General features: G+C 41.3%; 1 protein-coding gene across 6 annotated transcripts in view; it reads left to right on the top strand.

Moving 5' to 3' along the window:
- Positions 1-12,405, top strand: part of LOC144298597 (serine/threonine-protein phosphatase 4 regulatory subunit 1-like) — an 82,132-nt gene that overhangs the window by 19,178 nt on the left and 50,549 nt on the right. For 5 of the 6 annotated variants that reach the window (XM_077873716.1, XM_077873718.1, XM_077873717.1 and 2 more), the window contains one exon: positions 8,847-8,979. The exons of the other annotated variant lie outside the window; for it this stretch is intronic. In XM_077873716.1, the coding sequence (XP_077729842.1) occupies positions 8,847-8,979 (133 nt within the window). The remainder of the gene's footprint in view (positions 1-8,846; positions 8,980-12,405) is intronic. 6 annotated transcript variants of the gene reach the window in all.

The raw sequence follows: 12,405 nt of genomic DNA, 5'->3' as shown, positions 1-12,405 counted from the left end.
TAACCCTTTGATGTTTTTCTTTCTAGGACCCCCTGACCCCACGCACTCCACACATACACACACACACACACACACACACTCTATGTAGTGGCTGTAGTTACCCAGAAGTATCAGTAATATAATGTGTTTAATAGCAGCTGATCTTTTCCAAGCGCAGTGTGTTTCAGATGCAATATAAGTGTATCTGACTGATGTTGTTTATTCCACACTGCAGCCGTCGTCTGACGCAGGCGTCTGGTAGGGTGAGGGAACTGGGAATTAGAGAGGTGGGAATATCTCTGCGGGGTCACATACCTGGTAAGAAGCAGTGTGGGATTGCAGGTATTTTGACTAAAGACTCCACACTCCTATTGATTATAAATAATATGCCTCTCACATCTTTTAAGTAAGATATCAAGGATGTAATTTGTAATCTTTCTCAGTTAGTTTGTTGTTTTTTGTGGGGTTTTTGGATGCTTTTCTTTGCCATGGGTGCTCTATGGTGCTCCTAAGGATGGGGTTGTTATTAATCACTCATTCAGAGTTTGTACTTCTTCAAATTGAATATGCATTTCCCCCCATTCTGGAAAACTGTAAGCCATTATCTCTTTGAATATTGCTTCTTCCTATTTTCATTAATCCCTATTTCTGGAATTCTCACTGGACTTATGTCAGATTTTAGCATTCTGCTCTTCCTGGGCCTTAACTGCTGTCCCGTATTTTCCAATTCCCTGTTTCTCTGTGTGGTGTTCTGAATGATTTGTCAGATCAATCTTCCAGCTCACTAACTCTCTCTTGAGCTGTGTCTAAACTGCTATTTAAGCCAGCTACTGAATTCTTAAATTGTCTCTATTTTTCATTTCTACATGGTTCTTTTTCAAATGTGCCTGTTCTTCCCACTCTCATTCCTCTTTTTTAAAATTTTGATATCTATATTTTAAATCCTACTCATTTTGTATGCATAATTATTTGATAGTCTATTTTAGATTTTTCTAATATTTCTAATCTTGGGGATACACATTTTCATTTGTTGTGTCTGCTAACTCTCTTGAAGGTTTGTAACCATATATGGTTTGGAATTTATGTTCATCAGGGATTATTTTGTGAAATTGCATGCTTATTGGATTGTGAAAGGCACTTTAGAGTAGCTTCTTGTTTGCTTGCTTTGGGATGCCTGTAATTGGAGTACTTCTGGACAATGAGCTCCCAGAGGCTCAGAGTGAGGCTCCTGCACTCTGTAGGTGCTATACGTTGACTCTGCCCTCATAGGTCATGTAGGCCTCTGGTTTGATTTATCAGGATTGACTATCCCTCCCCCAACTCCCACTCTAACTGCAGTTCCCTTTCCTCAACTGTCTTATATTGGGGGCTTGGTTTCAAATTCACCTGTATCATTTATCCCCGTGTGGGCTTCAGAAATCTTAGTGCTTAAGACCTATATGTAGGTCTTAAATGTTGATCATAGGGAGTCACTTTATGCTAACTGCTCTCACTTTGATTACTGTTTTCTTCTCTGGCATCAAGGATGTCTTTTCTGCCCTCTTTCCTACCTTCCTGCATTTAAAAATATTTTATCTAAATTTCCATATTTTTAATTTTTGATTTTTGTGTGTGGTTGGAAGGGGTTCCTTTCTCTTCAGCTCCACCATAAGTTGTTGGAAATACAGTAACTGGGGTTTGAATGTAGTTGTTAAAGCCCATACTCCTGTGGTAGTCTATACTGGGTTAAGATAGTAATAATAGGGTTGGAGAAAAGGGACTGATGTTAGAATTATAATCGGAATGTCAGTTTATTACTTACCAGAATGAGATGAATATTTGCCTAGAAGGCTAAGGTATTCAGGTTGATAGATCAGTACTTTCCCACTGGACAAAGTCTAGAGTAAGAACTTGACAGTGCTTTATTAACACCATTCAGGGGCAAATAGCACCATACTGACAAATATGAATAGCCTGGCAATTTTAAGATACATTTCCTGCATGCCTTTAAAATGAATTGAAGGTTTACCTGAAGACCACACACAACTCCCTGTGGTCTCATAAGTACTGTGCATTCTCTGGATCTGAATTGGAGTTCTCAAGGAGATTAAGATCTCAAGCTCACTTCATAAATACAGAATCAGAGCAAAGGAAGTTAGATACTCTTAAGAATTCTTTTTTTTTTTTTTTTTTTTTAAGAATTCTTTTAATCACAGTGGTGCCAGCAACTTGCCAGGCAGTTTCATTCTAACCTTTGTAAGGAGGGCTTGGGAAGAATAGAAGAATGGCCAGCCTTCTGCCTGCATGTCCTTCCTTCTTTCCTTCCTTCCTTCCTTCCTTCCTTCCTTCCTTCCTTCCTTCCTCCCTCCCTCCCTCCCTCCCTCCCTCCCTCCCTCCTTTCCTTCCTTCCTTCCTTCCTTCCTTCCTTCCTTCCTTCCTTCCTTCCTTCCTTCCTTCCTTCTTGCCTGCCTGCCTGCCTGCCTGCCTGCCTTTTATTCTTTTTCATTTCTTTTACCTGTACTGAAGTATAATTTATATATAATAATACAGAAGGTCAATTGTTAAAATGAGTCTTAACAAGTATGTAGTGTTGTGTGACCACAACCACAACCAAGAAATGAAACATGTCTTGCACCTACCAGAAGTGTGTCATGACCATATGCCATCACACCTTTCCCCACCTGACCCCAGACAACCACTGATCTGCTATATATTAGTATGTTTTTGTCTTTTCTAGAATTTCATGTTAACAGAATTATGCAGAATGAAATCTTATGTGTCTGGCTTTTTTAAGTCAATATAATGCTCTTGCGATGCATCTATGTTGTTGCATATTAGTAGCTCATTCCCTTTTTATTTATTTATTTATTTTAAAAAATATTTTATTTATTTATTCATGAGAGACACACAGAGAGAAGCAGAGACACGAGCAAAGGAGAGAAGCAGGCTCCATGCAGGGAGCCCGACGTGGGACTTGATCCCAAACCCCGGGATCACGCCCCGAGCCAAAGGCAGACGCTCAACTGTTAAGCCACCCAGGTGTCCCTCATTCCCTTTTATTATTGAGAAGTATTCCTTTGTATGGATATGCTACAATTTGTTTACCCACTTAGTTGATAGATATTTTTGTTATTTCTAGTTTTTGGCTATTATGGATGAAGCTGCTGTGAACACACAAATACAAGTCTTAGCGTAAACATACATATGTTTTCATTTCTCATGTGTAAACATCTAGGAGTAGAATTGCTGGTTCAGATGGTAGGTGTTTATTTATTTTTTCAAGTAACTGCCAAACCATTTTAGTAGCTGTACCGTTTTGCATTTTTTACCAGCAGCGTATGAGAGATCCAGTTGCTCCTAGCCAACACATTTAATATAATCAGTTTAGAAAATTTTCCTAGCCTTCCCAGTGTGTGGGTAATATTATCTCACTGTGGTTTTAATTGACATTTCCCTAATTACTAATGATGACTAATGATGTTGAACATCTTTTCCCATGCTTAGCTGTCATTTGTGTATCTTCTGTGATGACATGTCTATTGAAGTTTTTTTCCCCTATTTTAAAGATTGAGCTCTAAGAGTTCTTTATATATTCTGGATACAGATCCTTTATCAGATATATTTTACAGATATTTTCTCCTTAGTTCTTTGGCTTGATGTTCCATTTCCTTTTTTTTTTTTTTTTAAGATTTTATTTTTAATTAATCTCTATATCCAACATGGGGCTTGAACCCACAACCCCGAGATCAAGAGCTGCACGCTCCACTGACTGAGCTAGCCGAGCACTGCAGTTGGTGTTCTATTTCTTACCAATGCTTTGGGAAGAACAAAAGTTTTCAATTTTGATCAAGTTGAATTCATGGGTATTTATTTTTGTGGCATATGCTTTTTATACCTCCCTCTAAGAAATCTTTGCCTAAGGAACACAGATTTTTCTCCTGTATTTTCTTTTCTTTTTTTTTTTTAAGATCTTATTTATTTATTCATGAGAGACACACAGAGAGAGAGAGGCAGAGACACAGGCAGAGGGAGAAGCAGGCTCCCTGTAGGGAGCCTGATGTGGAACTCAATCCCAGGACCCTGGGATCACAACCTGAGCCAAAGGCAGATGCTCAACCACTGAGCCACCCAGGTGTCCCAGTTACACATATGTTATGGTGCTCAATAATATCTCCAAATAACTGATGCTCTGTTCTTTTTTTTCTTCCTATTTTTTTCTCTTTTTGTTTCATTTTGAGTAATTTCTATTGCTTATCTTTAAGTTCTGTGATTTTTTCTATTTCTCTTATCTGTTAATTTCTTTCAGTTTATGTTTTGATTTAGTTACTGTGTTTTTCATCTCTTGAATTTACACTTGGGTCTCTTTTATATTTCCATTTTGCTCATCAAGATCTCCATGTTTTTCTGGGATACGTGGAACGTTCTTTCTTTTTTTTTTTTTTAAAAGATTTATTTATTTATTTGAGAGAGAGCATGCACTGTGTGTGCGCATGCTTGCCATGATTGTGGGTGGGGAGGGGCAGAGAGAGAGAGAATCTCAAGCAGGCTCTGTGCTGATCATGGAGCCCAATGAAGGGCTTGATCTCACTACCCTTAGATCATGACCTGAGCTGAAACCAAGAATCAGATGCTTAACCAACTGAGCCTCCCAGGCACCCCTTAATTGCTATTTAAAGATCATTTTCTTTTTTTTTTTTTTAAAGATTTTATTTATTTATTCATGAAAGACACACAGAGAAAGAAGAGAGAGAGAGAGAGAGGCAGAGACACAGGCAGAGGGAGAAGCAGGCTCCATGCAGGGAGCCCAATATGGGACTCGATCCTGGGTCCCCAGGATCATGCCCTGGGCTGAAGGTGGTGCTAAACTGCCGAGCCACCCAGGCTGCCCTAAAGATCATTTTCTATTCCATCATCTCTGACATTTGGGGGACTTTCTCAATTTATTCATTTAATCATATCCTGATTATGGTCATATTATTTGGCTTCTTTTCATGCATGATAATATTTGATTGGCTGCCAGACATTAAGAATTTGGGGGAATTAGTTGTTAGGTTTCACAGTACAAATTGTATAAATCTGGGGATGTTGGGTTTTGTTATGATGAACAGTTAACTTTTTGGGATTGGGCTGTATTCATTTCAGGCTTAATGTAAACTCCATCAGGGCGAGTCCAGAGCAGGCTTTAATCTAGACTCATTTAGCCACTACTAAAATAGTGCCATGTGTCCCAGGGTCTCCCTCCCCTGGCTGGTGGGAACAGACAGATGCTCCCTGCATGTGAGTGCCACAAAGGACTGCTGGCTCCTTTCTTACGGTTCCTTCTCAGTCTTGGTAGTATTTTCTCACATGTGCATGGATCTGTACTCAGTGGATGCTTCCGGGGACCACTCTGCTGGCCTCTTCTGCTTCCTTCTTTGCAAATGCTGGCCGCTTTGGCTCCGCCTCATACTTCCTTCTCTGGACCTCTGGAAGTTCTCTGGGCAGTCAGAGGTGGCCATCCCAGGGCTCCTTGTTTGGGTCCTTTCTCTGAGGGCCCTTGTCCTGTGCTGCCTGCTGTCTAGTGCCTGAAAACTCTTGTTTTGTGGATGGTTTTCTAGTCTTCTAGATGTGTAAAGTGTGAGGGTCTTTTACCATATCAGCTGGAAATGGAAGTCTGTCACCTTCCTTCAGATGCCTCTGAGACCATAACCCTTCCCTTCGGCTTTGGTGGTCTTCGATTCCTTCAGCCTTCATCTCATGAGACCTTTCTGCACATCTCTTGAAAGAACACTAGACTGGAATGCAGAATATTCTTAGCAACCAAATGGGTGCTAAGAATCCTAGTTCTGCTGCTGGCTTTGGGGGTGCATCTTTGTAGCTGTCCACAAAATGAGGGGATTTATCAAGGCATATTCCAAGGTTCCATCTTCTTTATGGTTCTGTATCATAGCTATCATTCAAGTTTCTTTTGGTGGCATCATTCCTCGTTTCGCTACATTTTATTGAGCACCTACTACTTGTCAGGTACTATCCTGGGTGCTGGTGTTATGGTGCTCTTCATGGAGTTCACAGAGCCACTGGGAGACAAGCATGACATAGTCACCAAACCCAGTGCCATGGGGAGTGTTAGGACAGAAGAGCCAACAGTTCCGTAAGAGGCTGTTACCAGAGACTGGCCTTCTGGAGATCAGTGTAGGGGTCCCTAAGCTGGGGCGTGGGGTAGGGGGCGAAGATGTGGGAGTGTCCCAGGCAGTGGGAATAATGTGTAGAAAAATCACTGACATGGAGAATTTTGGTGCACGTGAAGAATTAAGGGAAGGTTACTGTGTCTGAAGCTCAGACAGGGTGGTAGGAAGGATTTCTTTGAAAATTAAAATGAAGGTTTCTTCTGGCAGTATGGTATAGTACAGTGTCTATAGAGTCCCAACTACTGGAGTTCAGATCCTGACCCACTCCTCTCTAGCTGTGTTTGGCACCTTTCTTGGCTTCTTTCAGCTTCAGCTTTTTTACCCAGAAACAGGGGGATAATGTGGTTGTTGTCAGGATTTAATGAACCACTGCTATACACAAAGCTTTTAGCACAGTTCCTGGAAGCAGCCAATGAATATTAGTTATTAGCCAGTATTGCGTGGTTTATGGCTTTTATTTCCATATATATGGTTAGTATAATGTTATATAATTAGTATAGTAGAATCATTAATATCTTCTAATAACAGTTATTCCTTTGTAGAACTAATTGCTAAGTTCTTTAGTTCTCTGATAGTTTTTTTGAAGAGTGCTTGCATATTTTTTGTTACTTTAAAATAGCAATTCTTAACCCACGAAGTACACAGGTGGACCTCAGAGGATCTTTTGAAACCCCTGATTCTTTTTTTTTAAGAGGGGTGGGAGGGGGAGAGGGTGAGCCTTAAGCCGACTCCACAGCCCAACACAGAGCCAGATGCGGGGCTTGATCTTACCGCTCTGAGATCATGACCTTAGCCAAAATTAAGAGTTGGGCACCTAACCAACTGAGCCACTTAGGTGCCCTGGGTGATTCTTTATGAAAAGTATTGCATATGGTTATGTGGCTATCAGCAGGTTCCAAAGCTACCTATGACTCCCAAAGTCTAGCAAATTCTGTTTTATTTTTTTTTTTTTAAAAGATTTTATTTATTTATTTATTTGACAGAGGAGAGGGAGAGAGAATGCATATGTAGGGGGGAGGGGCAGAGGGATGGGAGAGGGAGAAGCAGACTTCTTGCTGAGGGTGGAGCCTGATGCAGGGCTTGATCCCAGGACCTTGAAATCATGACCTGAGCAGATGCTTAACTGACTGAGCCACCCAGGCACCCCACAAATTCTGCTTTAAACTTAATATTTTAAAGTCACGGCAGGTTAGGTCCACACTGTTTCTTAAATATCTGTGGGATGAAGGTTGCGTGTTGCTCTTGGGCCCTGAAATTCGTTGAAAATAGCTCATATAAAATGACTGTGGTTGGTGGGGCTTGGCTGTGACTCAGTGGGGACCTATTCCTCCCTGGCAGGGATCCTGCAAGAAATGATGTATTTGATTGCATCACACATATATTTTCTACAAATGTATACTTCTTTATTAAAATTACTGGGTAACTGTTATATAGTATAAAATTTTAATAAGCTCTAATTACTAGCGTAAAAGAATTTGTGGAGGAAAAATGTGGTTAATGTTTCAGAGTAAACACCTAGGCACAAATGTGTCATTTCTTATTTTAAACTCTTATCAGTTACTACCTAAATTAACAAGTTTTCCACTCTGCCCAGTAGGAATCCTGTACTTTTTTGCATGAGTAGTGCTTCCTGCTCAGCTGTTTCAGTGCAAGGGATGCATTTATGCCCCTGAAGTGTGGGTGGGTAAAGGGTGGTGGCCACAGTCAAGGTTGGCCAGATTATGCGGGGCTAGATCCCACAAGACCTGGGTATGTAGACAGGTTACATCACTTACTGTGGTCGCACAGCTAGTAAGTTGTGTTGCGAGCTTCATCTTGTTCCAGGGATGTTTGGCTCCAGAGCCCATGAATGCGGCCATGCTGCTCCCCCACTTTGTGGGGTGGGTGTGCCTGCCCTCAGCTGGGGCTGCAGGGAAGAGTCAGCATGACAACAGGCTCAGTTTTGGCCAGAGTGAGGGATTGGAGGAACCTGTTAGACATCCATGTGGAGGGGTCTGGTGGGGTGTTGCCATGTGGTTGGATGGGAACCGATGTCATGCGCATGAAGCTGTGTGACAAATATGTTTAGACAAGACCAAATAAGGAGTAGGCTTTCTACCATATTCTTGCTTATGAGGTGAAACACCTCTCTTTTTCTTTTGACTATTTCATATCTGTTTGCATAGCACTCCGTGGATGTTCCTCCCAGGAGTCAGCTAGCTGTTTTATTCACTTGCTTCTAACTTCCCCGGTAAAGGAGAGGTTCCCATCTTTGTTGGTTAGAGGTGACTCACGTCAGATTGATGACACTGAAAGAAGGACATTTAGCTTTCCTTTATGACTCTGGTCTTGTCACCCTTCTCTTGGATTATAAACCTACCCACTTCATTTTATTTTATTTTTTTTTTTTAAAGATTTTTTATTTATTTATTCATGATAGTCACAGAGAGAGAGAGAGAGGCAGAGACACAGGCAGAGGGAGAAGCAGGCTCCATGCACCGGGAGCCCGACGTGGGATTCGATCCCGGGTCTCCAGGATCACGCCCCGGGCCAAAGGCAGGCGCCAAACCGCTGCGCCACCCAGGGATCCCCTACCCACTTCATTTTAGATGAGTTACCAAGTTTGCAAGACTCAGAGGTTCCCCCTGGAAAGGGCCAGGAGGGTAGAAAGTGTGCTGCAAAGGCCTGCCTTGGCTCAAGTATGATGCGATGAATGCAATTTTGTCCCCTCTTCCCCTTTAGATGGATTTGAAGACTATGGCCCAGATCGTGACAGCATGAGGGTAACGGCCTTTCTGGACATTCCAGGCCAGGATAGCCTGCCTCCACTCGTTCGCCTGGAAAAGTATGCTTTCAGCGAGAACATTTTCAACCGGTGAGCTCACCAGCCCTTCCCAAACGCACAGGCCTTCACTGGGTCGGTTTTTGCTGTGCTGACAGTGGTGGCTACCTCTCTGTGCCAGCTTTGAGGACTCCCGGGGATGTGGTGGCACGTGGGCTGTTTCCAGGTTCCTGGCATTCTGTCTGAATGGCACCCTTTGATTAGGTTTCTCCATTGCTCTTGTTAACTGTTTTACTGGTCACCTGGTAAGCCAAGAATAAAACGCCGATGAAATTTAATGGTGTTTAAATAATTAGGGTTGCTAACTGGGTTTCTTTCACACGTGCCGTACTCAGAAAAGTAAAATGCATGGCATAATTGAAAGCATCAGTTGGAACATTGCTCGCTCCTTTTGGTTTTTGACTGCCCCATGTTTCAGGGACATTGGTGCTGCTTGTCCCGCCATGTTGTATTGTCACTCCTCATTGTGCTGGCAGGATTCTTCTCCAGACTCAGACCATTCCTCCAAGACGTGACCTTGGCTCTTATTTCATGAAGAAAACAGAAACTAAGACATTTCTTTTAGCTGACAGTCCGCCCAAAGCTGAGTCTGCGGGCATTCTTCCCCGCTGTCGCAGACTAGGGCTATCTCTCTTCTTGTCTCCCCTCCTCCATCAGATACTGCTTCTGTCTTCTGCTTCTTCCTTCTTGCCTGTGACACACACCCTTTCCTTCCCCCTCACATGCCCTAGTGTGTTTCTCATTCTGAACAGTCCTCTGGACTTCTCCACCTGCAGCCTTCTTACACATCTTAAGTGCACTGTTCTGGGAAGACTGGATGATTCTCGCTGAGTCTCTATTACATATCTACTTAATATCTATATCTATTAAATTGCAGAAGGCTCGCAGCAATTGCTGCTGAGTGAGTCCAATTATTATCCCAATTTTACAGATAGGGAAATGATGGTACTCTGAATGATGTCTTTTGATGAGCAGTTCTTAATTTAAATGTAGTTCACGATTTCTCAACTTTTTCTTTGATACTTAGTGCTTTCTTTTCATGTATAAGGAACGTTCTCCTCCCCTAAGGCCATCAAGATATTTCGTTATAGGGGGTCTAGGGGTTCCAGTCGGTTAAGCATCCGACTTGTGATCTCGGCTCAGGTCTTGATCTCAGGGTCCTGAGTTCAAGCCCACCATTGGGCTCCATGCTGGGCTTGGATCCTACTTTATAAAAAGAAAAAGAAAAGAGATTTCCTTATATTCTTAAAGTTTTATTGTTTTACCTTTCATATTTGGATCTACAGTCTCCCTAGAATTGCTTTCTTTTTGTATTATGTGAAGTAGGAGTCAAGTTTCATTGCCTTCTATGTGGTATGCACTTGATCCAGTGCCATTTATTGAAAATACTACCTTTTATCTATGCCCTGCTTTACTACCTTTCTCTTAAATCGAGTGTCTATATCTGAACTTCCTAGTCTGCTTCCTTGGTCTGTTTGTCCTTCTGCTGGGACCACACTGTCTTTGTTACTGTAACTTTATCATCAAAATCTTGGTAGAGTAACTCCTCCCACTTTGTTCTTCTTCACGGTTGTCTTGGCTGTTCTTGACTCTGCATTTCCAAATGCATTTTAGCACCAGTTCATCAATTTCTAGGAGAAAAAACCTGCTGGGGTTTTCATTGGAACTGGATTGCATCTATAAATCAATCTGTGAAGAATTGACACCTTTACAATATTTAGTTTTCTAATCTTCCCATTTTAAAAAAAAACTTCAATTTGTGTGTGTGTGTGTGTGTGTGTGTGTGTGTTTCTCTTGTAGAGATCTTCTGTACCTTTTTCAGTTTAGCTCTAGGTATTTGGTCTCTATGTGAATGTAAATGGTATCATTTCTTAAAATTTAAATGCTAATTGCTGCTGATAATATGAAAATAGAATTGATTTTTATATTTTGATTTTGTTTCCATTGACTATGCTAAGTTCACTTATTAATTTTAATAACTTCCCTGGGGGTTCTTTGGGTTTTCTGCATACTGTACAATGTTGTGTGTGAAATATGATAGTTTGATTTCTCCCTTTTCTCTCTTGGTTTATATTTTTAATAGCTATATCTTATCAGTTTAGGAAAATGTATATTTATAATTTGTTGAGATTATTTTTATACTTTTTGAAATTAATTTTTTTAAATTTAAAATTAAAAAGAAATTAAAATTATTTCATTTATTCATTTGAGAGAGAGAGCATGGATGAGGGAAGGGATAGGGATACAAGCAGCCTGATGCAGGGCTTGATCCCCGGACCTCAAAATCATGACCTGAGCTGAAGGTCCATGCTTAACCGACTGAGCTACCCAGGTGTCCTTAATTTAGAAAATTAAAAAAAAAAAAAAATTTTAAGTAATCTCTGTGCCTGTTGTGGGGCTCAAACTCACAACTCCAAGATCCAGAGTCTCATGCTCTACCAACTAAGCCAGTCAGTATAAAAAATAAAAGAGTTTGTTCTTAAACTTAAAAAAAATATATTTATTCATGAGAGACACAGAGAGAGAGGCAGAGAGATAGACAGAGGGAGAAGCAGGTTCCTTGCAGGGAGTCCAATATGGGACTCAATCCTTGGACCCCTGGATCACACCCAGATCTGAAGACAGATGGTCAACCGCTGAGCCAGCCAGGTATCCCTGTTTTTAAACTTTTAAAAATAACTTCACACTTAAAAGTTTCAGGAATAGTAGAAGGAATTCCTGTCTATTTTTTACTCAGATTCATCAGTTGTGAACATTTTACCATATTCGAGTTAACATTCACTCTCTTTATTTTCACATTGTTTTCTGAGCCGTTGGAGGTTAATTGTAGCCATCGTGTTGCTCTCTCTGTGGTGACTGCTGTCGCATATTTCTAACAAGGACATTTGCCATTTACTTATAGAATCACATACAGTGATTGGAGTCAGGAAACTTAATTTTGATATAATACTGTTATCAAATATCTAGATTTTTAAAAAGATTTTATTTAGTTATTGCATTTGAGAGAGCAAGCACATAAGCAGGGGGAGGGACAGAGGGAGAGGAAGAGAATCCCAAACAGACCCTGCACTGAGCACAGAGCTCAACACAGGGCTTCATCCCAGGACCCTGAGATCATGACTGAGCTGAAACCCAAGAGTCAGATGCTTAACCGACTGAGCTGCCCAGGTGCCCCTCTAATATCTAGGTTTTTTGTTTTTTTTTGTTTTTTTAAGGATTTTATTTATTCATGAGAGAGACACACAGAGAGAGAGGGAGAGAGGCAGAGACATAGGCAGAGGGAGAAGTAGGCTCCATTCAGGGAGCCTGACATGGGACTCGATCCTGGGTCTCCAGGATCACGTCCTAGGCTGAAGGTGGTGCTAAACCGCTGAGCTACCCAGGCTGCCCTAATATCTAGGTTTTAATCAAATTGTCCAGTGGCCCTAAGAGGATCCTTTAATTCAAGGCTTTTGTCTA

This window comes from Canis aureus, chromosome 26, assembly GCF_053574225.1.
Source record: "Canis aureus isolate CA01 chromosome 26, VMU_Caureus_v.1.0, whole genome shotgun sequence".
In the NCBI taxonomy this organism is placed as follows: domain Eukaryota; kingdom Metazoa; phylum Chordata; class Mammalia; order Carnivora; family Canidae; genus Canis; species Canis aureus.
This window is presented reverse-complemented; position numbering and strand designations above follow the sequence as displayed.